The sequence below is a fragment of the Paroedura picta genome, chromosome 1, assembly GCF_049243985.1.
Source record: "Paroedura picta isolate Pp20150507F chromosome 1, Ppicta_v3.0, whole genome shotgun sequence".
In the NCBI taxonomy this organism is placed as follows: Eukaryota; Metazoa; Chordata; class Lepidosauria; order Squamata; family Gekkonidae; genus Paroedura; species Paroedura picta.
Window position 1 is genome coordinate 87,441,589 of NC_135369.1, and position 25,329 is coordinate 87,466,917.

Consider the following 25,329-nt stretch of genomic DNA (forward strand, 5'->3'; position numbering starts at 1 on the left):
CATTCCTTGTTTTACAGTTGAAAGCTTTAATTAATAACCACCCGCAGAGGAGATGGCCGGCCTTGTTTGGCTTGGCTAGGCTCGTCTCACCAGGGATATTCAGACTGCTTAGGACACCTTTAGGGGGTTGGTCCCTGAGGCCTGCTCAGACCCAGGAGATGCTAACAGGCCCCAAGCAGGGACATACCCAATGCTGAAGCAAAATATCTTATTTTAAAACAAAGATATTTTTTATTTTTAAAAATATATTTATTTATTATTTTATTTTATTATTTATTTTTTAAAAATATTAAAAATATTAATTATTTTAAAACAAAGATATAATTAAAACAAAGTAGTGTTCACATTGAGTCCATATCAAGCGTTAATTGTACTTAATTGTTAAAAAATTATGATTCTATTTTTGCGTTCTATGAAAAATTTTGTTCCTCTATATAGACCCTCCCCCCTGGTCAATGGTGTCCCTCTTTACCAATCTTAAAATCTGGTCACCTTAAATTACACAATACTTCTAATTAAGCAGGTTTCAGGAATTATTCCTTAATCCATCAATAGCTATATGTCTGTATACATCATATCATTTTTTTTTTTTACAAATATTGCCAAGTGCACATTCCTTCTTTGAATTTTGCAGCCCTTTCAAAAATGGAGGCATATTGTTGTGACATAAACTTTCAACAATAAAAATGCAGTAACTCTAGCAAAAGGGGGAAAGAACCGTACCAAGTACTGGGACCCAGAGCTCTTTTACAAGAAAAAGAAATCCACACAATTACCTCTGCTCGCTGTTCCAATACTTCTGGGTGATCTGGTACCAGGCTAATTACTCTGTTCAGTTCAAACAGAGCACGCTCAGCATTTTTAATATCCTTAAAAATGGAAAATATAAGCAGCAGTAAATTTATGCTCATTTCAGATGTCAGGGCAAACTATAGCTAAGGTTAGCAAGCTTGCCTGAATGAAAGTCACTCCACTAAATATGATTAGAGCTCATAAAGCCAGGATGCGAGGTTGGCTTATGAACCACAGTTAGTCTTAACAATGGTTTTGCATGATGTCTGAACTTAAGATGCTTTGCGTTAACCTTGATTTAATTCTGTCTCATTCTCTGGCAAGGCCCTCTGGGCTTCAAAGGATGGACAATTCAATCAGTCCTTGTTAAAGGCAAACTAGGATTTGACAAGCACCTGTGAGCTGAAACCTGTTCTCATCACAGTTAAGAACGAACGATTGTTTGAAGCAGTATTTTTGTGGGGGAAAAACCCAAAATAGCACTCACTGTATGGAGGCCTGCAGAGAAGGTGATGGGGTTGCTAATATATTACATTGCACTCATTGGCCTTCAGGGTGTGTGACAGAGTATACCATCTGCCCTAGCACCTTCTTTCTCTGTTGCCACACCTGCTGCCTTCTCCACCCATTGCTTTGCAAAGAAGCCCGCTGGAAAGAGGCGGTGGTTTGCCTTACTAGTGGTAACTAAACAAACTACAAAGAGCACACAGGAAAATTCATTCCTTTTTCAACATTAATCTTTAATAGTTGGAGATCTGAGTTCTCCAGTGTGGCTTCTGCATCTAGTACCTGCGTTAATCTCAGAATGCAGGGCTGTCATGGCTGTGTAAATATCATCACTGCCATTATGAGCTCAGGGAAGGCTACGGCCATCTTGGCAGGCAGCACAGCAGGCATGTATTGAATCTAGCCAGGTATAAGAGGTAGAATGCTCCATGCCTCTTTTCTCAGCTTCCTCATATTATATGATCTGTGGCATGACATGCTGTGTGCTGTTCTATGTTGCTTCACATCATCAATCACCAGCTACTGGACACAGTGCAATGCCACTAGCTGTTATGAAGAGGTACAAACAGACACACAATTCCTGCTAGCATCTGCTTAAGCCCTTAGTTTCAGCCAGATACAAGAGCATAATCAACCAAGCAGTGTCTGACAATTCCAGAGAACAGTCTCAAACAGGACTGAGATTTTTTTTTTAACTGACAAGAAGCAACTTGAATAACAGAGACATGGAAATATGCTTGAGGTATTTCTCTAGCAATGGTGTTCACAGTTTGTAAGGTATTATTCAGGAATGCAAAGTATATGGTTTTCATACAAATCTGAGATGTACATCAGCAGCACTTCCCATTTCCCTTTGGACTCCTGTCATACCAGCCTGTCAGACAGCTATGAAAACATTCTCCTGAGACTGGCCAACTATCCTCCCCTTGGCCTGCTAACTCTTTCTCCATGCGGTCAGCATAGTATCTAAGACAAAGATCAGGGTAGATGAATACTATGAATTGACTGACTCAATATTTCCATGCTCACAAGCTGAATACATATTTGAATCTGATGTAGTTTGGAGGGGAGAAACATTTCGAACGTTTTATCTCTAGACGTTTTTCCAGCTGAAAATAGTTTACCATATTTAACATGTCAAATTAATATTTATTTATTTATTTTATTTATTTATCATACTTCTATACCGCCCTCCCCGGAGGCTCAGGGCGGTTTACATTATAACAAAGAACCTTACATAAAGCAGTCTGTAGAACATGTACATCAATAACCAACAATTGCAACCAAACACAACACAGTATAACAGTAAACAGTCGTGATACAAACAGGTCCAGGGCTTGTTGATGGGATTCTGAGGGGGGTGGCTTATTGATTGATATGCCAGATTACGCTCCCAATAGACCCTTGGCATGGCTTCAAAAAGATCCTCCAAGGCTCAAAAGACAACTTCCTTCTACCCGGGACAGCACGGGGGCCCTGGAGTGGAAGTGGGAGGAGTCGGCAAAAACTCCCCTCCTTTCCACTGGCAGAGATGCCATCCAGCTGGTTTAGAACCATTAGCTGCAACATATTTTTCATATAAAGGATCTGAAACTAAAGAACACCAATCTGGATGCCAGTTTTCCTTCCTAATAAAACTGAACCCATGGTCTGGCTGGTTCTAAGTAAAAGGACTAGATTGCCCATAAGTCAATCAAAACAGCTCACAAGTTAAAAAGATATGCCAAGTTCTGTATCATCTCAGTATGGCGAAAACTATGAATATGTGAAGCTCAAAGGATGGAGAGGCCTTGTGCAATTGCCCAGGCATACTAGCTAGTTGATTCAGATAAGGTATATCCTTACTATGGGCTAGATTCAAAGATGCTCTTATGCAAAGAGAAGGCACTTCCATTCCACATATTCTGGATTCAACATGCAGTCTCCTGAATTGTACCCTATACCAGGGGTAGTCAACCTGTGGTCCTCCAGATGTCCATGGACTACAATTCCCATGACCCCCTGCCAGCGTTTGCTACCCCTGCCCTATACTATTCCCAATAGTCCCGTGACCTTCAGGAATAGGTCTTTCTTTTTGGTGGATCAAGGGGTTGCAGGTGTTGGAATATGTAAGACCTGCAGTCTATACGATTCAAAAACGATATGAAGAGGAAATGCGTAAGCATAGTTAGAGCAGGAACTTCCTAATCTTTTAAAAATTATCTCCTCCAGGGCCCTGATTGGTTCATTTGGAGTCTTCCTGCTCCTTTGAGCTTATTTCCTCTCTGCTTGCCTCCCCAACAGACAGAATGAATACAGAACAGTTAGATCCTCAGGACTCTCTCGCCTTTCTTTCTATATATAGTAGTTTCTATTAAAAAAACTATTTTACTCTTAAGCAGCCTGGTGCTTTGCACTTCTCTGCATATTCAAATTCTTCCAACATCAGTAGACAGAAGAAGCAAGAAAGATCTAATCCAAGACTGCAGCACCATTCATACTTCTTGAGATCCAACCCCATGCATTAAGAAGAGTTGGTTTTTATGCCCCGTTTTTCATTACCTGAAGAAGTCTCAAAGCAGCTTCCCTTCCCTTATAATCACCTTCCCTTCCTCTCCCCACAACAGACACCCTGCGAGATAGGTGAGGCTGAGACAGCTCTAACAGAATGGCTCTGTGAGAACAGCTGTAACAGGACAGTGACCAGTGCAAGGTCACCCTGCTGGCTGCATGAGAAGGGAATTTAACCCAACTCTCCAGATTAAAGGCTTTTAACCACTATGCCAAGTTGGATTGATAAATATCCTTAATTCATAACACTGTGCCCATTCAGCGCCATAAAATCCAGTAGGGAGTACCTGTTAATCTGCAAGATACTCATGTATTCAAAATTACCTGCTCCAGAAGTCATAGCAATGAAATGCAAGAAGAGCTCAATTAATTAGCATATTCATTTTCCTTAATATATAATTTAGCATAAAACATACTGCATAAAACATACTGTTTAATAATCACAGCTGTATTCAGATACTTTGCTGTAACACTGACCAAAGCAACATAATTACTGAGGGGTGAAGCTCTGAAACAGTACCCCCAGCTAGAAACGATTATTTCTTCCTTGAAGGCTTAAATTTTTGCAAACAGAAATACAGTAGGGTTTTCAGTTGAGAGTACCAAATAGTTATTTCCCAAACAATTACTACACTATTTCCAGGATTTCAAGGCCAGTCTCAGCCATCTATGTGACATCAGAGCAAAAATGGCTAAATTCATGCTACCAGTTCCTGCTACATCTTTGTTCCACCAATACATGTATTATGCTAGTGTGTAGCCTCATGACTGCATCAATATTTAGTACAGTCAATGTATGTAAACAGCAGCTCAAGCTATCAATATACTGTATTTGGCGGCGTATAAGACGACTGGGCGTATAAGATGACCCCCCAACATTTCCACTCAAAATATAGTTACATTACAGTACTATGGGCCACTATGGGCAGCTCTGTCTATCCCAACTGAAGTGCACCCGGCGTATAGGACGACACCCCCCCTCCACTTGGAGGCATGTTTTTCAGGGGGGAAAAGTAAGTAGTCTTATACGCCAGCAAATACTGGAATTATAGCATCGTACTGTCTCAAAAATATAAATACTCACGTGCAGTCCTTTCTTCCCATAGGCTATCCCTCTTCCATACATTGCGCTAATGAGCTCCGGCTGTTCCTGTTCAGAGCACAATACAGTTAGAAGGTCCCAGGGCACACAGGCCCTGATTGGTGAATGCTACAAAGGCCTTTGTGCTCAATAAAAACCAAGATCCAGGGAGGGGGAGGTCACTGGGGGGGAGATTTGGTGTGGGACCAAGATAGGAGAAATGGTTGAAATTGCCTCCATGGGCTTCAAAGCTGGTTACACATATGGATCCTGCCATCACCAGCCTCAACTTTACAGAGGTCTCAGGGGGTTGGCGAGGGCAGAAAAGATCCAACAGCAACTTTGTGTATCGCTGGGGCCTTCCTATTTACTACCATGAAAGTTATTGCTAGTTTCAGAGCACGGATTTGTGATGCTGCATCTGCATATTTCATCTAGGATATTCATACATGTAAAATGTATTCAAATGCATTAATACATAAATCATTAACACACAGCAGTCTCTACCCTATTGGATGAGGAACTGCCAGTGTTCAGCTATAAGGGAAGTTCTCAAACTTAGGTATTTCTTGATCCTTTTCATGACCAACTCAGACATGTTGCACACAGCCTTTCTTGACCCCCCCCCCCCCCCCGCAGCAGCCTGGTCATAAGTCTGAGCAGACTTGACAAAGTTCTATGACCGGATCTCCTCACTCCTGATTTCAGAGTATTGAAAAGTGAATCTCTCTCCTTCTACCACACAACCTCTTGGGCTTTCAGGACACAGAAATACTTAGTGACATCTGCCTGGACTCCCACCTTTCTTCCATATGCATGTAAAATCTGTGTACCAGCCATACCTTTTCAATTTTGTTTTGTATCATGGTCGATCATAACGCAACTTTTCCCTTCTGTTTCTGTTCCCCAGGAAGAAAAGTCTCCTACACTGGGAAATTCCAGTATGGAAGTTCAGATAAAAAGGAGTGTAAAGTTACCTGAAGCATTGTTGAGAAGTGATGTATAGCTTCATCATAGAGGCCACTACCGATCAATACATAAGCGACCGCTGTCAAACAAGACTATGCATTAATGAGTCTGAATTTCAAGCTCCCATGGATTGCTATACATATGAAGAGTTGCTGAACTGCTTTGGAATGCTGAAAGTCATAAATTTTAAGCCTTTTCAGAGGCCTAACCTAGCCTGTCACACAGCATTACTGAATGATAATAATCAGCAAACAGTTTCAGTAGTCAGTGTATAGTGTACTCTGTAAAGAGTAGCTGCATGAATGTACATTTTAAAAGACAATTTTTAATGTGCACTGGCTTACAGATTTTATTATCTACTAGTATAGTATATTTTTACCCCTGCCTTTCTCAAAATACCATGGAACCACATTCAGGGTTTTTCACACCCCAATTTATCCTAACCACCCTATTAGAAGTTAGTACTGTGGTACTCTAAGCAACAGAGAAGAACACTTCTACTTGTTATTTCCTTCTTTAAACTCTTTACATATTGCTCAGTTGCAAAAGATCATAGGTGTAATGAATTTTGGCACAACTGTTCTTCCAGAATCTAATAATGAAATGTGCAGGGTGCTTGATCCCTTAATGGGATCTAATAGCAAGCCTCCTACAGCTTCCCCAGTGTGTTACCCTAACACCAAGACAGAGCCTCAACACAAACTCAGGCCTAAAGAGATATATGAGAGCCATACATGAAGCAAAATACATCAGCACAGTTCTAGACATTATGCATTTATCTTGCAAAATTCTGGACACTTTATAAACATGCACAAATATAACTATTCCTATTATCTACTGACATCCATCTTAAAATTTACTGCTGAAAGCAGTACATTTGCAGTAATCTCGTTTCTGTGAACAGGAAACAGTTCAGGGGGATAACATGGAATGAGCAATGTCACTGTCCTGGAGAAATGAATCAGGGCTCCATCCTTAAATAAACTGTAATGAACACTGGGAGAGAGACTAGAAATACAGGTAAATTCATCTGTGCAGATTTCGGTTTATCTTCCACCAAGTAAGTAAACATGCCTATTTTTTTTGTAAAAACATCTGAAGAATCACACAGGAATCCACCCTAACAGATTTCTGAATAAAGGTACAACGCTATATCTGTAACCATTAGTGCCGTTAATATTTGAGAAAAGGCACGAAGGGCAGAGCACTGTCACATCTGGTGTCTGGCCACTGCTTCCGGCTTAGCAGGCCAATCTGGGCTCAGCCAGCAAAGCTGCCACACCTGAATTGGACTGACCCCTACAGCACCCACCCCCAGCTCCTGCGCCCACCCCCAGCCCTGACCAGGCCATGGCTTCAGACACCCGCCAGCCAGGATGCCTGCCCCCAACTTCACCTATGCTGCTGGCACCACAGGCAGGTAGCCTGCGGAGGCTGGCAGTCCTGTTCTGCCCTGCTCACCTGCCCAGGAGGCCAGCAAAGCCTGCCGATCCGGCCGGCCGCCAGCAAGCTACCTTGCCAATGGCAACATCATGGCCACTGTGCCCTCCCCCCATTAGCACCCCTGCATGCAAGGGCTTTCTTGTTAGTGTATATAGATGTGTGTGTGTGTGTGTGTGTGCGTGTGTATATATTTGTTGTTGTTAGGTGCGAAGTTGTGTCTGACCCATCACGACCCCATGGACAATGATCCTCCAAGCCTTCCTATCCTCTACCATTCCCCGGAGTCCATTTAAGATTGCACCGACTGCTTCAGTGACTCCATCCAGCCACCTCATTCTCTGTCGTCCCCTTCTTCTTTTGCCCTCAATCGCTCCCAGCATTAGGCTCTTCTCCAGGGAGTCCTTCCTTCTCACGAGGTGGCCAAAGTATTTGAGTTTCATCTTCAGGATCTGGCCTTCTACGGAGCAGTCAGGGCTGATCTCCTCTAGGACTGACCAGTTTTGTTCGCCTTGCAGTCCAAGGGATGCGAAAGAGTCTTCTCCAGCATCAGAGTTCAAAAGCCTCAATTCTTTGACGCTCGGCCTTCCTTATGATCCAACTTTCGCAGCCATACATTGCAACTGGGAAGACCATAGCCTTGACTAGACGCACTTTTGTTGGCAGGGTGATGTCTCTGCTTTTTAGGATGCTGTCTAGATTTGCCATAGCTTTCCTCCCTAGTAGCAAGTGTCTTTTAATTTCTTTGCTGCAGTTCCCATCTGCAGTGATCTTGGAGCCCAGGAAAATAAAATCTGTCACTACCTCCATTTCTTCCCCATCTATTTGCCAGGAATTGAGAGGGCCAGATGCCATGATCTTAGTTTTCTTGATGTTGTGTTTCAAGCCAACTTTTGCACTCTCCTCCTTCACCCACATCAACAGGCTCTTTAGTTCCTTTTCTCTTTCTGCCATTAGAGTGGCATCATCTGCATACCTGAGTTTGTTGATATTTCTTCCTGCAATCTTGATCCCAATTTGTGAGTCATGCCTTTCTCATTATGTGCTCCGCATACAAGTTAAATAGGCAAGGTGACAGTATACAGCCTTCCCGAACTCCTTTCTCAATTTTGAACCAATCAGTGATTCCATGCCCGGTTATCACTGTTGCTTCTTGACCTGCATATAGGTTTCTCAAGATACAAATAAGATGCTCTGGTATTTCCCATCTCTTTTTTGACTTGCCACAATTGGTTGTGTTCCACACAACCAAAGGCTTTAGCATAGTCAATGAAGCGGAAGTAGATGTTTTTCTGGAACTTCCTAGCTTTCTCCATGATCCAGCTTATGTTGGCAAATTTGATCTCTAGTTCCTCTGCCTCTTCAAAATCCTGCCTGTACTTCTGGAAGTTCTCAGTCACATAATGCGGGAGTCTAGCTTGTAGGATTTTGAGCATAACTTTGCTAGCATGAGAAATGAGTGCAATGGTGCGGTAGTTTGAACATTCTTTGGCATTGCCCTTCTTTGGGATTGGAATGTAAACTGACCTTTTCCAATCCTTTGGCCACTGCTGAGTTTTCCAAATTTGCTGGCATATTGAGTCTAGCACTTTTACTGCATCATCTTATAAGATTTTTAATAGTTCAACTGGAATGTTGTCACCTCCAGTAGCTTTATGGTTGCTCAGACTTCTTAAGGCCCATTTGACTTCACATTCCAGGATGTCTGGCTCCAGGTCAGTGACTACCCCATCGTGGTTATCAGGGATGTTACGGTCGCTCTTGTATAGTTCTTCTATATATTTTTGCCACCTTTTTAAAATCTCTTCTGCTTCTGTGAGGTCCCTACCATTTTGGTCCTTTATCATACCTATCTTTGCATGAAACGTTCTCTTCATATCTCCAATTTTCTTATATATATATAATGATGAGTTACTTTTAATTACAGCAACAACTGCTTGCATAACAGAGTTATGTTGAGGGATCTTGACATATCATATCTTTGTTTCTGTGCGCATATATATATATATATGCACAAAAACAAAAAAATGAATAATTTGTATATGTCAAGATCCTTCAACATAACTCTGTTAAGCAAGCAGTTGTTGCAGTAATTAAAAGTGACTCACCATTAATAATGCAGCAATTTCAGAAGAACTTGCAGTGCTCCTTGGGCACTGTGATCTACTTAAAGGCACAGATCACATGAAGTGCATCTTACCTAACTCTTCATTGGTATTGTCATCCTCAGAGGCGAAGGGAACTCTTTTTTGTTCAGCAAGCAATTTCGCTTGATTCTGTAAAACATTTAAGAAGTTAATCTGATATCAAAAGAGCAGTAAGTACATGATCTAGCCAAAGTTAATTTCAGCAGGAGACATCTAAATTTAACACTGTAATCCCAAACAGAGTTACACCCTTTAAAACCTAAAGGCATCAATGGATTTAAAAGGGTGTAAACTCTGCTATTATTGCAGCATAATTCTCCTATTGAATACATTCCATGAATATTAGACTTCCTCTGACAGAACACTCCTTTTTCACTTGCACCAGAGCTATTCTACCAGAGGAAGAGTCCTCTGCTAGTGAGACAGACATAGCGTTTGGCTAACCACATAGGCAGAAGATTTGGCTGCTTGCCTTGAAATAAATGGGTTTTCATCAGAAAGTAACATTTCAAGTTATGATGGCTGTTCATTTAGTCTGAGGAAGAGTGCATGCACTCGAAAGTTCGTGCCTCTAATAAATCTTTGTTGCTTTTAAAGGTGCTACTGGACTCTGTTTTCCTAAGCGCAGTTATACCTACAAGTTCACTGAAGTGAAATGGGTTTTAAAACAAATCACTCAGTCTAGGATTGCAAAGTCAATATTCAAAATTTAGTACTGGTAAAAGCATTTGGATTAAAAGTAACTAAGGCAGCATGTTATTTTAAAAAAGCAGGCAGTCATTGGTCTTATGATACACATTCTTATCCTATCCTTTGGCTCAGGGTGGCACACATTCTCCCTTTTGTTTTCAGAACACCCTGTGAGGTAGGCTAAGCTGAGAGACAGTAACTGGCCTACAGCCACACAGTGAACATCACAGCAGAACAGGGATTTAAACCAGGTTTCTGCAGTCCTAATCTAACACTATGTCATGCTGACTTACTCAATGCCATTTAAACAACATTCATAGTTCTAAATGTATTGTTCTTATGTATGCAACTTATTTGTATCGTGTTTGGAAATGGAAGACAGGCAAGTTTTACCATCATCAAGCAAAATAGCCCAAGTAGCACAGAAAAACTGCTACTGCACTGACAGCCCAATATTGATCACTAGCATTTGCTAGTGGCTTGTACCCTGAAACCAGAACATTCTTGCATCTCTGTGCCCACCAGAACCAAAACTGATTCCAATTCCAGTTTTATTTTCAATAAAGTACAACAGCTTGTTGGACTTTCTCATGCTAGGGCTAATACAGACATTCGGTAAAACACATTTCACATCTAAAAGGATACAACTAATACATTTTGAAATTTAAATAAAATATTAATAAGCCCACAATCAGGCCACCCTGAGCCCTTTGGGGGAATGAAGGGGTAAAAGTCAAATAATAACATGAGTGCCCTGAACCCACTCAGCATGGAAGTTTCACGACTTTGTCACAATGTTTTAGATAAACGTACCAAAATTTTTTCAGTATTGAGTGAAAGCAGGGATTCACAAGCTGGAGATCCTTGTAGCTCACAGTCTGAGTCAAGAAAGTTCAAAAAAGAAGAATCTAAACCGGAAACATTTCCCTTATTAATGAGTATGCTCAAAAAAAAAAAACAGTTACGCTTAAGCAGAATTTAAAATGTAGCAGAATTATAGGATGCACACCATGGAAACAACTTTTCCAGACTAACTATTCCAACACAGTCTCCTTAAGCTTACAACAATGAACTGGTTCTAAATGGAAACCAGCATTCAAGATGTTCAATTCTGATAGCCTACAAGTCTTCTGGGACAAGAGTACATTGTTTTTATGCTTTGTACAGTTAGCGCCTAACACACAACTTGATCTATATCACATCTTTTTATTGTGGTTAAATACAGTCATCCCACCCCACCCCCTAACCTAAACTGTCACCAACTTAACAAAAACATTCAATATTATTGGAATATTGTTTCATTCAGGTGGGATATTCTGAACTCTAAAGTCCGAGTTTAAATCTCCATAGACAATTGGCACAAAGGCAGTTGGTATCCAAAATGAATAATATTTAGCAGTGACAGCATTGAAATGTATGAAAAATCTGGACATTTTAAAATTGTATACACTAAAGCACACTCAACTATAGGTTTTAGAAATGTTAGGTTGTTGTATAAAGGCATTTTGATAAGGGTAGTTTTATGAACCAATTGTTAGGCAGCAGTAGCGATCTTTTAAGCTTAAAGACTAAGACCAAAAGGAAGTGTTTCTCTGCCCTGAATTTACCATCCCATGAGCTACTATTTGGAAACCGCCCTCCAGGCAGCATTTCTTACTGATGACCTCTGACATGAGGCTGTGCGGCTTAGTAATTGCAATGTGAGGACAGCAATTATTCTTTTCTCAGCCAGCAGTTTCTTCTGAAGAGCAGCAAGGCAAGACATTCAGGCATTCGGGAATCCGGGAGGGAGAAGGGCAAAGTGCCGCCACAAAGAAGCCTTAACCCAGGAAACACAGAATCTCTGTGCTGTGTAAATGGCCCTACTAACGCAACAGGAATCTCTCTCTCAGCCATAGCAAGCCCTCCTCAGCTTCATTCAGCCATGAGCAGTCAGGGTCAGCTAGTGGGCAGAATCCAGACTTTCTCCTGGAACGCTATTCCATGTTGAAATGTTGGCCCCCATTCAAAACAATCTGCACACAGAACTTTGGATGTGTGACACAGTTTACTAATTTAACAGAATTAATTTTTGCTATATATTCCCACTGTCACGTAGGGAGTTCTTAGTCCATGGAAGAGTGCTTGCACTCGAAAGCTCACGCCTTGAACAAATCTTTGTTGGTCTTAAAGGTGTCACTGGACTCTGATTTTATTGTGCGACTTCAGACCTACAGGGGTACCCATTTCAATCTGCACGCAGAAAGTTAGCATATAAAGGAGAATAGCTTAGTCTCGTTTCCAACCTAACATGGCTCTGCCAGTTGGGACGGGACTGAGGCTTTCTCCTTATCCCACGCGGGAGCATTCGAGATCGCAATCCTACAAAGCTCCCCAGTCAAACTATTCCCATTGGGTGCCTTGCACTGACCCCTCGGCTGAACTAGACGGAGGAAGCTGGACAGGCGCCTTCCTTTGTTTCTTCCCCTTCCGTCACTTACCACAGTCGCCGGCAGCTGCCGCATACAGGTCCCCACCCCTGTCAGCCGCCAAGAGCTCCGGACAGCCCCGAAGCCCCTGACCCTGGGGGCGGTGCAGCTCCTGCCAGAGCAAGGACAGCGTCGGGTACGGCTCAGTCAGGGCAAGCAGCGGCCGAGTGACCCACACCGCCAGCAGCACAGCCAGGCTTGGCCACGAGCACCAAGAGGCGGCGGCAAGTGCCATTTTCCTAACACGCCTGCGCAAAGCCCTTACCGCTTTCACCTCCCTGCCTTCCTTTGTAACACTTAGGGCGGGGCGCGGGTAAACGAGCTGCATTCTGGGAGTTGTAGTACCAACTTCTTGGGTATGTTGTACGACTCCGTCCATAGCTGCTAAACTACAAGCTCCAAACTGCTTTGCGGGAAGCGACTGCAAGGCGATCAATTATTTTTCTGTCGTAACGCGGCTTTGTTCTAAGGAAGGCGATGGAATCGCCAGGCACCTACAGGTGCATCGAGTGCAACAGGAAGGCTCCGGAACTGTATAGAGACTACCAGCGAGGCGTGTTGCGCATCTCCATCTGTGTAAGTTACAGGGAAGCGAAGGAGGATCGAGGAGAAACCAAAGAGAAAGGGTTTTGTGGAGTTAGAGGAATGTAGGACAATTTGTCATGGGCCAGGTTGTAACTCTCAGCTCCAAACTGTAGAACAGTGGTGGCCCTTGCCCTATCCCTAGTGCGCCCCCGCCCCCCATTCTTGGTGTTAGATCTACTGCAAATTCAAAACACGCTATATTGCCTCCACTTTATTTTCATTGTGCAGCGGCCATATTTTAGTCTGAAAAAAGTGTATATATATATATACACACACACACACACACACGTTCTTTGTAAAAGCCTTTGAGCCCTCAGTGGGGAGAAAGACAGATGGGAAGGGAGAGAATCCCATGGTAAGGAGCAAGCAGGAAAAGACTTTTGTTGTTGTTAGGTGCGAAGTTGTGTCCGACCCATCGCGACCCCATGGACAATGATCCTCCAGGCCTTCCTGTCCTCTACCATTTCCCGAAGTCCATTTAAGTTTGCACCGACTGCTTAAGTGACTCCATCCAGCCACCTCATTCTCTGTCGTCCCCTTCTTCTTTTGCCCTCGATCACTCCCAGCATTAGGCTCTTCTCCAGTCCTTCTTTCTCATGAGGTGGCCAAGGTATTTGAGTTCCATCTTCAGGATCTGGCCTTCTAAGGAGCAGGCAGGGCTGATCTCCTCTAGGACTGACCGGTTTGTTCGCCTTGCAGTCCAAGGGACTCGCAAGAGTCTTCTCCAGCACCAGAGTTCAAAAGCCTCAATTCTTTGACGCTAGGCCTTCCTTATGGTCCAACTTTCGCAGCCATACATTGCAACTTGGAAGACCATCGCCTTGACTAGACACACTTTTGTTGGCAGGCCGGTGACTCCTACCTTTCAGTATGCATTGCCTGAGGAGATCAGAAATGCCCTCCTATTATTATTAGGCAGAATGTGAAACAGAAATGTCCATGAGGGTGTTTTTATGAAGACATTATTAACATATTTCATAGAATCATAGAATAATAGAGTTGGAAGGGACCTCCTGGGTCAACTAGTCCAACCCTCTGCACTATACAGGACACTCACAACTCTATTGCTCATCCACTGTAACCTGCCACCCCCTTAAGTCTTCACAGAATCAGCCTCTCTGTCAGATGGCTATCCAGCCTCTGTTTAAAAATTTCCATTGATGGAGAACCCACCACCTCCAGAGGAAGCCTGTTCCACTGAGAAACCGCTCTAACTGTCAGGAATTACTTCCGGCTGTTTAGATGGAATTTCTTTTGAATTAATTTCATCCCATTCATTCTGGTCTGTCCCTCTGGAGCAAGAGAGAACAATTCTGCTCCATCCTCCATGTGGCACCCTTTTAAATACTTGAAGATGGTTATCAGATCCCCTCTCAGTCATCTCCTCTCTAGGCTAAACAGACCAAGCTCCCCCAACCTTTCTTCATATGTCTTGGTCTCCAAACCCTCCCCATCTTTATTGTCCACTACCTCCCGAGGAAGCCTGTTCCACTGAGAAACTGCTCTGACCATCAGGAACTTCTTCCTGATATTTAGACGGAATTTCTTTTGAATTAATTTCATCCCATTGGTTCTGGTTTGTCCCTCTTGGGCAAGAGAGAACAATTCTGCTCCATCCACATGGCACCCTTTTAAATACTTGAAGATGGTTATCAGATCAACTCTCAGTCGTCTCCTCTCCAGGCTTAACAGACCAAGCTCCCCATACCTTTCCTCATATGTCTTAGTCTCCAAACCCCTCACCATTTTTGTTGCCCTCCTCTGGACATGCTCCATTTTGTCTACATCCCTCTTCAACTGAGTCTTCTCTTCACATGACTTCCCAGTTCCCATTTAACTTCATCTTCACCTGTTTTTCTTGTTCTCCCTTCTGTGTTATTCTCAAATCCTTATTTTTCCGTTTTGTTCTTGTTGATATGTGTTGAATAGTTAACAGTTTGATAGTTAAATTATACAAGCTGTAGAGTTTCTGAGCTGAGCTTGGGTGACTCACTGAGCACCAACAGGAAGATGAATTTGAATAAGTCCTTCATAATGGGAAGACAGAGCAAAAACATTTTTTGTTACCCAAAATAGGGACTGCTGTGTGAATTTTATAGGAATCTTAATAAGCATTTTAACTTGCTTCTGTTTTTTATTTTCAGGAATCCTGCCAGAAACCAGTGGACAAATATATTGAATATGATCCTGTTATTATTTTAATTAATGCTATCTTATGCAAAGCACAGGCCTACAGGCATATTCTGTTCAATACAAAGATAAATGTAAGTTCCTGGGACTTTTTTCTCATCTTAATGGCTTATAAGGTGCATAGAGCTGCTTATAACTAAGGGAAATAATAATGAAAGCCCTTAGTCTGATTCATCACCAGGAACTGATCCTTCCCCCACTTCTTATAAGTGTACTAGAGCAGTGGTCCCCATCCTTTTTATCCAAAGGTTAAAAAAGGCTACTTTAACATGTTGAAACGTGAACACTGAGAGGTTTTTTATTTATTCATTTATTTTTTAAACTGCCCTCTTAGGGCAGTTCTGTTCTGCTTTAATCAGGAAAGGAGCTTATACTTCCTAACAGTGGCTGAACAGAAATTCAGGATTAAGCAGGCATGGGGTACTTTGAAATTAATTAGGTATCTTGGATGCAAGTGTGATCTACCCTGAGCCACTGGAAAAGGGCAGAATAGAAGTTGAGCTAAACAAATTAGGTTCTGCGTGATCCGCTTGTTGCATTATTAACAACTAGCTTCAAAGCCCATTCCTAAGAACGGGCCTTGAAAGGGCCCCCTCCCCCAGTCTCCGGCCAGGCAGCCTAAGGTGGCTTTGGGCGGCAGCTCGCAGCCAGATCAAGTGAGGCGGGGGCGGGGGCTGGGCAGCTCGTTAGCAGGGCCGGAACAGAGCTCCTTAGCAGGCATTCAGCAGGCCTGGCCTAGCAGGCTGGGAGGCCCTCGTTCGCAAGCCCTCTACCATGACCCTCTGCCCAGGGCCTTCTCTCCTTACCTGCTGCTGGCTCCAGACACTGAGGTGTCTGAGAGCAAAGAGGCTACAGTCCAGGGACGGAGGGCAGGAGCTGCGGGGACGGGCCAATCAGGACAAAGCTGGCTGCACCCTGATTGGCCCTACTCCAACTTGGACAGCTGGACATGTCCCACCCTCTAGGCTGTTTCATAAATATATAGAGGAACAACAGTGGATAAGGATGTTGTCCCATTGTCAGATCTATTACAGGTTTGCCTTAATGTGTTTACGTCTTCAAAGAGCTTTGCACTCAGTGCTTTTCAGTGATGAGGATAGCTGCTTGACAGTACAGTCATAAAAAGGGCCATCATAGCCTGGCCTCTATTAAATTGATGACATCTTTCTTTATATACTAAATATTCTGTGTATTTGTTCTTTGTGGCCTGCTGTGAAACCTTTGAACTATTTTAAGCCAGGTCATTTATAACTGTCCACTAAGTGAGGATCTGCCAGTTTGGTGGATGGTAGAGTATGATTTGGGGGTTCAAGCCCCTTCCCACATCTGTACCCGCTTAGTGATTCTGCCCTTTATTCTAGGCCATCTCATCTATTACTCAGGTTAAGTAGGGTAAGCAAAGGGAGGAACTAAGTCCATGTGCAATTTGCTTCTCCCTCATTTGCCAACTTCCCCCCCCCCCTGATTTTTGTGCCTGGGCTGATGAGGAAGAAAAAGATGTAAAAATATGTTCCTAAGACTTATGCTGCCCCTGATGGTTTTCTTCGTGCTAGGCCTAGTATGCTGCAAGACCATTCTGGGGGAAGAGAAGAAAGGCTGATCTGTGCAATTCATGCATACGTCACCCATTCTGCTTCTCATTCCTCACCTTCCCAACATGAGAAAAGTGCAAAACTGGCTTAAAAGAACTAACATAGAACCTAGAAAAACTATGTGCTTTGCAATTGCAAGTGAGGGTGAATCATAGAATCATAGAGTTGGAAGGGGTCATAGAGAGCAATCATGTCCTCTCTCATTCTTCTCTTCTCCAGGTTGATCATTCCTAGGTCCTTTAGCCTTTCCTCATAGGGCTTGATACCCAGGCCCCAAATCATACTTGTTGCTCTCCTCTGCACCCTCTCGATTTTGTCCTTGTCCTTTTTGAAGTGAGCCCTCTAGAACTGCACACTATAGATGTAGTCAGACCAATGAGATATATGGCAATTATGATGTGATGCTTCTGTGTTGATACAGCCCAATACTACATTTGCCTTCCTTACTGCCGCATCACACTGCTCATATTTAGCTTATGACACCAGCTTGTTTTAGTACTTAGAGCAGCAACTTCTAGTCTGATGAGCCAGGTGTGATTCTCTGCTCCTCCACTTGTAGGCAGCTGGGTGAACTTGGGCTAGTTGCAGTCCTGATAGTACTGTTCCCTCAGAGAAGCCCTGTCAGAGATCTCTCAGCCTCACCTACCTCACTGATTATCTGTTGAGGGGAGAGGAAGGGAAGGAGATTGTAAGTCGTTTTGAGACTCCTCCTGGTAGTGGAAAGCAGGGTATAAAAACCAACTCTTCTTCAGTACCCCAAGTTCTCTTTCACATATACTGCGACCCAGAAGTGTATGTCCAATCCAGTCTGCATGATAATACAGTATGCGTGATAAGGTTGCGGATGATACGGTTGTGAAAGCCAATATACTATTTTAATTGGAATGACTCCTTCTGATGCTAACATTCTTTTATACCCAAGATCCAAGGGAAGCTTTGCATATTTTGTTTGCTCTGTGAAGCTTATCTCAGGTGGTTACAACTTCAGGATTCAAGTCAAAGCCCTGACCCTGATGATTTCATTAGATATGCCAAAGAATGGGATTTTTATCGAATGTTTGGAATAGCATCCCTAGGTAAGATTTGTTGGTAGTGCTAAATAGTCTTTTAAAAATGTAATTTTAGAGCATGTCTGAAGTGCCTTTAAATCACAAATACAGAATCTATGTATTGTATTGAAATGATGATTATTAATTATTTCTCATCTTACATTGATTTTTCCTGGCTATTGTGCTTTGTGTTAATCGTAAATTGCTTTGAGCCGTCTTGGAAATAATGTCTAAGTTCAAGCTATAACCCTTTGCAATTTACCAGTTGTGGATCTTGAGATCCCCAAAAGAGCAATAAGTGGCTTTTGTGGGAGCGCAAAAGACCAATATGGAGCAAAGGAGCCTGAAAAATCTTGGTGCCCATGCAGATACAACTTTATAGTTTCTGAATATTGGAGATAAGAGATCTCATTGAGATTAGAGACATTACTGTTTCTGACTCTGCATAACTTTGGGATGATCATGTTCAGATACTTGTTGCCAATTACACAGACCAATCCCAATCCCAAATGATCCATATTTCCAATCAAAACTACTTTAAAAGTACCTAAATTAAGCTAATCCTAACATAGTAAATTATACATAAAAATATGTAAAAAAAATATGGTAAATTTTGAGGTTAGGGTTAGGTTGGTTTAGGTATCGTTCAAGTTGGGGAGGGGTAGCATGTAGTAGGAGTGTGAGGGCTAGGGAAGAGTTAGGGTCATGTTTAAGAAAGGTCATGAAATGAATAATTTTTTTAAAAACCTTTTTACATATAAAATTAGGTTTTAAATTATGGATTAATCCTGGGGTTAATTTATTTTTAGGAAAGGCCATTAGATGTAGATATATTTTTGACTTATTTTATATGTAAAGATTTGTAAAATAATATGGATAAATATTAAGGTATATTTTGGCATTGAGGGTAGGGTTGGTTTAGATATGGTTCTGGCTGGATAGTAGTTAGTTATAGAAGGAGCATTAGGTCTAGTAAAGAGATAGGATCATGTTTATGATAGGCCATGAAGTGAATAAGTATTTGTTTTACATTATTTTATATGGCAAAATATGTAAAAACATATGGATTTGCATTAGGGTAAATTTGGGGGTTATAGTTGGCTTAGGTATGGTTTGTGTTGGGGAGAGGTAACATTTAGTGGGAGTGTGACAGCTGGGGAAGAGTTGGAGTCATGTTTAGAACAGGCCAGGATAATGAACAAATAATTTTTTTACATTACTTTAAATCTAAGAAATATGTTAAAAACTATGGATTCGTTCTGGGATTAATTTTACGGTTGGGGTTATAGTTAGTTTAGGTATAGTATGGGTTAGGGAGTGGTTAGGCTTAGAGAGAGCATTGGGGTAGGGAAGAGTTAGAGACATAGATAGGAAAGGCTGAATTAATATTGTTTTACCTAATTTTGAATGTAAAAATATCTAAAACAATATGGATTCTAGTGGGTACATTTTGGGGTTAGGGTTAGAGTTGGCTTAGATATGGTTTTGGTTGGAGAGTGGTTACGTTTAGAGTGAGTGTTAGGGCTAGATAACAGATGTTTTGGAAAGACAATGCAATGAATCAATATTTTTTCTTACTTTAAATGGAGAAAATACGCATAAAATATGGTTTCACATTGAGGTTAATTTTGGAGTTAGGGTTACCTTAGGAATTATTTGGGTTGGTTAGTGGTTAGGTTTAGAGCAACTTTTATCACCTTTTTTCTGTTGAGAAAACCCCAAGAAGTGGTGTGATCATAGAAAAATAGAGTTGGAAGGGACCTCATGGGTCATCTAGTCCAACCCCCTGCACTATGCAGGACACTCACATCCTTATTGCTCATCCACTGTAACCTGCCACCCCCCTTAAGCCTTCACAGAATCAGCCGTCAGATGGCTATCCAGCCTCTCCAAAGATGGAGAACCCACCACCTACCGAGAATGCCTGTTCCACTGAGAAACTGCTCTGACTGTCAGAAACTTCTTCTGGATGTCTAGACTTTAGATGTTTAAATTTGGGGGACTGCGTCCTGAAACCAAATAAATGTTTAAGGCATGTTCTATTCCTTTCCACACCATTTTGTTGTATCATTTCATGCCTTTTCCTAAACATGGTTCTTATTCTTCCCTAGTGGGCATACTGCCTCTAAATATTACCACTCCCCAATGTGAACCATACCTCAGGCAACCCAAACTCTAACACCAAAAGTTACCCTAATATTCATCCATATTGTTTAACATATTTTTATTGGAGTTAACTTTAGGGTTGGGGCTAGGGTTAGCTTAGGTATGGTTCAGGTAAGGGAGAGGTTAAGTTTAGAGGGAATGTTAAGGAAGATTTAAAGATGTAGTTAGGAAAAGCTATGTGATTTATAAATATGTTTTACCTCATTTTACATGTAAAATACATGGATTCATATTAGGGTAAATGTTGGGGTTACGAGTAGGGTTGTTTTAGGCAGGGTTCAGATTGGAGAGTAGCAATGTGTAGTAGGAATGTGAGAGCTAGGGAAGAGTCCTGTTTAGGAAATCAATAAATATTTTTTGACCTTATTATATGTGTAAAAAAATACGTCAAAAATTTCTGGATTTGTATTGGGTTTAATTTTAGGGTTAGGTTTAGCTTAGGTATTATTCTGGTTTGGGTGTGGTTAGGTTTAGAGGGAGCGTTGGGAGTAGGGAAGATTTACTGTCATGATTAGGTGAGGCCATGTGGTATATAAATATTTTTACCGTATTTTATATGTATGTAACATGGATTCATATTAGTGTGAATTTGAGGGGTTAGGATTAGGGTTGGTTTAGGAATGTTTCGGGTTGGGGAGTGGAAACATTTAATGTGAGGGCTATGGAAGAGTTAGTTATCTTAAGGAAAATCCATGAAGAGAATAATTTTTTAACCTTATTTTACATGTAAAAAAATATGGATTCATATTAGGGTAGATATTGGGGTTAGTGTCAGGGTTTGCCGAGGTATGGTTTGGCTTGGGGAGTTGTAAGGTTTCATGGGAACTTTAGTGATAGTTAAGAGTTCGAGTCTTGTTTAGTAAAGGCCATGAAATGAATATTTGTTTACATTATTTTACATGTAAAATTATTTTTTTAAATTATGGATTAACCTCGTGAATATAAATAATAAACTTTCATCCCTCTTCCATTCAGAACAAACTGCCTTTTTGTTTGGCATCTTCACCGCTTTGTGGTTAGCAAGACCACAAGTCCTAAAAAACAAAGGAGATTTCATCTTACTTCTGAAAGCACTACTGCTGTCTAGTTATGGAAAACTTCTGCTGATTCCAGCTGTTATTTGGGAGCATGACTATACTCATTTGTGTCTCAAGCTCATTAAAGTATTTGTCTTGACATCAAATTCTCAAGCAATTAGAGGTATTTTTCTCATTTTCTACTACTACTATAATTTACTCTGAAAGAGTTCAAGGTCTGACACCTCCTAGCATATAGCTGATACAGGTTCATCTGTTGACATAGAACAATAGAGTAGGGAGGGACCTCCTGAGTCATCTAGTCCAACCCCCTGCACTATACAGGACACTCACATCCCAATCGCTCATCCACTGTAACCTGTTGAGCATCAAGGTGTAAAACTCCAGAGAAGCTAAATTGTAGTCACTGAGTCATAAATTCCAGTGGAAAGGGATTGAGGTGTGTAGTAGCTGACCTGAATAGGTACATTATATTTAAAAGTCATTTCAGGCTGAAAATGCAATTGGACATTATAAATGGCTGAACTCTGATCGACAGGAATCCCAAGGCTGGGTAGGTTATAAAATGTGGTACTAGTTTTGCCTAACATAGAAATGCATACACAAACACAGAAAAAATAGGTTGGTTTATTCACATGTATTAAATATGATACTGTTCTTTGTGCCCAGGAATTTGTTTTTTTCAGTCCTTTGCCAATGGAATGTTAATAACTTCCAGATCTGTTCTTGGTGTTCTTTATTTCCCAAGTCCTTAGGAAGTCCAAGCAAAATCACTGCTGTTTCAAGAAGGATTCTGTCCTATAGATCAGCGAAGGCCTTGGCGCCGGGCCGTGGCTCCCTCTCCCCGCCCCCCCCCGCAGTAAAAAACTTCCCAGGCCGCAAGCTTGCGGCCCGGGAAGCTTCTTACTGCGGGGGGGGGAGAGGGAATCAGGCCCGCGCCCGCGCATTGGGCATGCGAGGCCGGGTCGCGCATGCACGGGCGCGCATGCGCAATGCGCAGCCAGGCAGTTGCCCTGCCGGTCCCCAGCCTCAAAAAGGTTGGGGACCACTGCTATAAATAATTCTGAATCTGGCCCCCAGGAGTGATTGATGCAGAGTATGGGCCAACTGGGGGAGGGGGGGAATCCCTCAGGTCTGCAGAAAAATACAGAACATGTTTAGAATGTCAAAAATATCTTTAGAGACCAAGATCTTATCTGCCATTTTTGAAGCCAGGAGCAGCTACCCACCTCAGCTTTAGGGAGGCTTGGGAGCTGCTGCTGGATCTGAAAGATGAAGGGAGCAGGGAACAGTACTGTAGCAGTCCCTCAGTGCCCCCTCATCCGCTACATGAGCAGACAGACTGGTCAGGAGGACTGACAGCCACTGCTGCCTCCCTTTTTGTTGATGAAGAAAAAGAGTTGGTTCTTATATGCCACTTTTCTCTCCCCAAAGGAGTCTCAAAGCAGCTTACAATCGCCTTCCCTTTCCTCTCCCGCGACAGACACCCTGTGAGATGGGTGAGGCTGAGAGAGCCCTGATATCACTGCTTGGTCAGAACAGTTTTATCAGTGCTATGGCGAGCTCAAGGTCACCCAGCTGGCTGCATGTGGGGGAGGGGGAATCAAACCAGGCTCACCAGATTAGAAGTCCGCACTCCTAACCACTACACCAAACTGCTGATAGCAGTGCAGGAGAGTGAGGAAGAGAAGGCTGGGAGATGGGGTAGAGCATCTGCTTCACAAGTACCCTATACCATGGCATATTTTGTTTACAAGGCTCTCTTGGTCTTCTAAGTATATTTTCAAATCCAACAGTTGGCTTTGTGGAAAAGGCAGGAAAAATATCTACTGACTCCTGAGATCTTTTATACTGGATCTTTTATACTGGGTCTAACTTAATTTGTAGGCAATTATAATTCAAGACAATTGTAAATTTTCTGACCATAACATTCACCTAGTGACATGGATACAGTTTTTTAAAGAAATGGATACAATTTTTTTAATTTTTTAAAAGACAGTCTCTCTGGTTTCAGTTAGGTGGCCATGGTCTACAGCAGCAGAACTAGCTTTGAGTCCTGTGATATCTTTAAGACCCAACAAAATTTACTGTCACCCTCTTGACTTGGCCATCATGATCCATACCACATTTACCTCAAGGCTAGACTTGTGTTGTACATGGAACTGCCTTTGACAGTTAGAAAACTTCAGCTGTTACAAAAAAAAAGGCAGCAGCTTGCCTGCTATGATTATCTGGAACTAGGCACAACTCAGTACACACACACCAGCCTGTGTTTCACTGCTTGTTTGTTTCCAAGTCTAAGTCAAAGTGCTGTTATGTTCTTCATAGCTTTGGCCTGACATAATCTTCAGGACCCCTCCCCTTTGCAGGTTCACTTTTGCTCAGCAGAATGAAGTATTTTTAAATGTTATTAAATTTATACTTGAATGTTTTCTGTGATGTTTTCTTCTCAGTTATTGTTTGCTTTTCTGAGATTATAAAATTTAACTTTTTAAAAACATATTTTTGTAAAATGAAGTTATTCAGATAATAGGTCACATAGGTTAAGAATGGGGCTTGATTTCTCTTATCAATAATGAGCTACCCTGGATTACCTTTTGGAGAAAGGAAGGTTAGAAACATATAATCAGTTATGTTTTGAAACTCTAGTAACAGTTTTTGATTCTACACATGGTTCCAAATCATGTTGGCCTTGGCTCAGATCCCCTGAAGCATTGAGGGCATTTTGGACTGGGGGGGGGGGGAGTAAAAAAGTTGTGCTCCATGGGTAGAAAGCCTATCTGTGGACACATTACCTTGGATCCTAGCCATTATTCATAGGTCTCAAATATTAACAGGGAATAGGATTCTTTCCGAAGTAATCCATTTATGCCTACCGTAGCAAACCTTTTGGAATGTTGCCCATCTCATTTCCCTTTCTTTTGCAGTTACCTTGAATACAAGCCGAAAGCTTTGTCTGCTGGCCACTGTGAGTGGACTAATTATGGAAAATGGCATCATCTATCTGTTCCAGAAGATAGGATGGAATGTTTGAAGCAGTTGTCTGACTTTTTGCTAATGATGGATTTATTTTATTTTTTTGAAGATGTAAAGAAAGTTACACCTTTGGAGTTGGTCTCATACTTTACTACAGTGTTATTGCTCTTTAGCTATAAATGCCATGGTTAGGAAATTCTGAGTGTGCCTGTGGTTCAAGGCTGAAACCAAGCCAAGGACTTCAGTTTTCTTGTACAGCTAGTTTACTTTATAGCATCTTTTGGTATTTTGGTCTTGCCAAAGAGGTCTTTGACTGCTGTTATAGCTGGATTTGTAAGTATCTAGGAGAGCAGTACAAAGAAAATGGACTTTATCAGTCTGTGTTTGGGCCCTTGGGAAAGAAAAAACCTAGACTTCAGCACTAGACACCACAGGATTCAGCTCAGAGCAGAGCAGTTCAGAGCAGCAGCATTTGCTGACAGGGGCTCATAGGAATTGTAGTCCATTGATATCTGGAGGGCTGCAGTTTGACTACCCCTACCTTAGAGGGTGATCATTTTGGCAGCTGTGCTTTGGAAATCATTTTGTAATCAGACTGCTGATGTTTACAGAATCTCTAAATAGTAAAGGAATGGAAAAGTTAAGTCTCAAATTGCATTACGTCTAATATGAAAGTAAATTTTAACATTCTTAAAAAAATTAACTTAAAAGAAATTAAAAGAGTTTGTATTATGTACAGTTTGTATAACCTCATGCAATCTTTTGCTTGGTTTCTAACTTATTTTTATACCATCAGATCCTTAGTCCAGTGAAAGCAACTGGAGTGTTTTATTGAATTAGTCTTGCGCCAGTAGTCTAAAACAAGCCATTGTATATAATCTCATTCTGTGGTATTAGGGATTTAAGGACCAAGTAACAAAGAAATGTCCCTTTAAAAGGTTTCTTGGTGGGAAAAATCCTGTCAATAGGTTTCCCTATATAAGATTGCAATCTGGAAGGTATGTCTGTATGAGGATTGCCCTCAGCAATGACTGATTGTAAGTACCAAGGTACATAGGATTTGCAAGCCATTCAAGTAAGGACTTCTTGC

General features: G+C 41.8%; 2 protein-coding genes across 4 annotated transcripts in view; one reads left to right on the forward strand and one right to left on the reverse strand.

Moving 5' to 3' along the window:
* The window catches only part of TTC13 (tetratricopeptide repeat domain 13), a 37,733-nt gene extending 24,815 nt beyond the window's left edge, over positions 1–12,918 (reverse strand). Inside the window, exons 1-6 of one of the 3 annotated variants that reach the window (XR_013232954.1) lie at positions 12,657–12,918; positions 10,990–11,084; positions 9,540–9,615; positions 5,908–5,978; positions 4,934–4,999; positions 777–869 (exon numbers count right to left, since the gene is read on the reverse strand). Coding sequence is in view for 2 of the 3 variants with exons in the window: in XM_077346525.1 (XP_077202640.1) it covers positions 777–869; positions 4,934–4,999; positions 5,908–5,978; positions 9,540–9,615; positions 10,990–11,084; positions 12,657–12,879 (624 nt within the window). In the remaining variant the exon portion in view is untranslated. The remainder of the gene's footprint in view (positions 1–776; positions 870–4,933; positions 5,000–5,907; positions 5,979–9,539; positions 9,616–10,989; positions 11,085–12,656) is intronic. The other 2 variants (XM_077346530.1, XM_077346525.1) reach the window with 2 other exon arrangements.
* Positions 12,919–12,988: 70 nt separating this feature from the next.
* ARV1 (ARV1 fatty acid homeostasis modulator) lies at positions 12,989–24,975 on the forward strand. Its single transcript, XM_077346546.1, has 5 exons — positions 12,989–13,220; positions 15,374–15,493; positions 17,934–18,087; positions 21,202–21,426; positions 24,191–24,975. The coding sequence occupies exons 1-5, from the start codon at positions 13,122–13,124 to the stop codon at positions 24,295–24,297; spliced, it is 705 nt and encodes a 234-aa protein (XP_077202661.1). The 5' UTR covers positions 12,989–13,121; the 3' UTR covers positions 24,298–24,975.
* The last annotated feature ends 354 nt before the right edge of the window (positions 24,976–25,329 follow it).

Excerpts from the sequence above, each read along its gene's own strand:
- ARV1 (XM_077346546.1), top strand. The coding sequence starts at position 13,122 with ATGGAATCGCCAGGCACCTACAGGTGCATCGAGTGCAACAGGAAGGCT. Across the intron at positions 13,221-15,373 it reads TGTTGCGCATCTCCATCTGT|GAATCCTGCCAGAAACCAGT; the intron begins GTAAGTTACAGG and ends TTTTATTTTCAG. Across the intron at positions 21,427-24,190 it reads AAATTCTCAAGCAATTAGAG|TTACCTTGAATACAAGCCGA; the intron begins GTATTTTTCTCA and ends TTTCTTTTGCAG.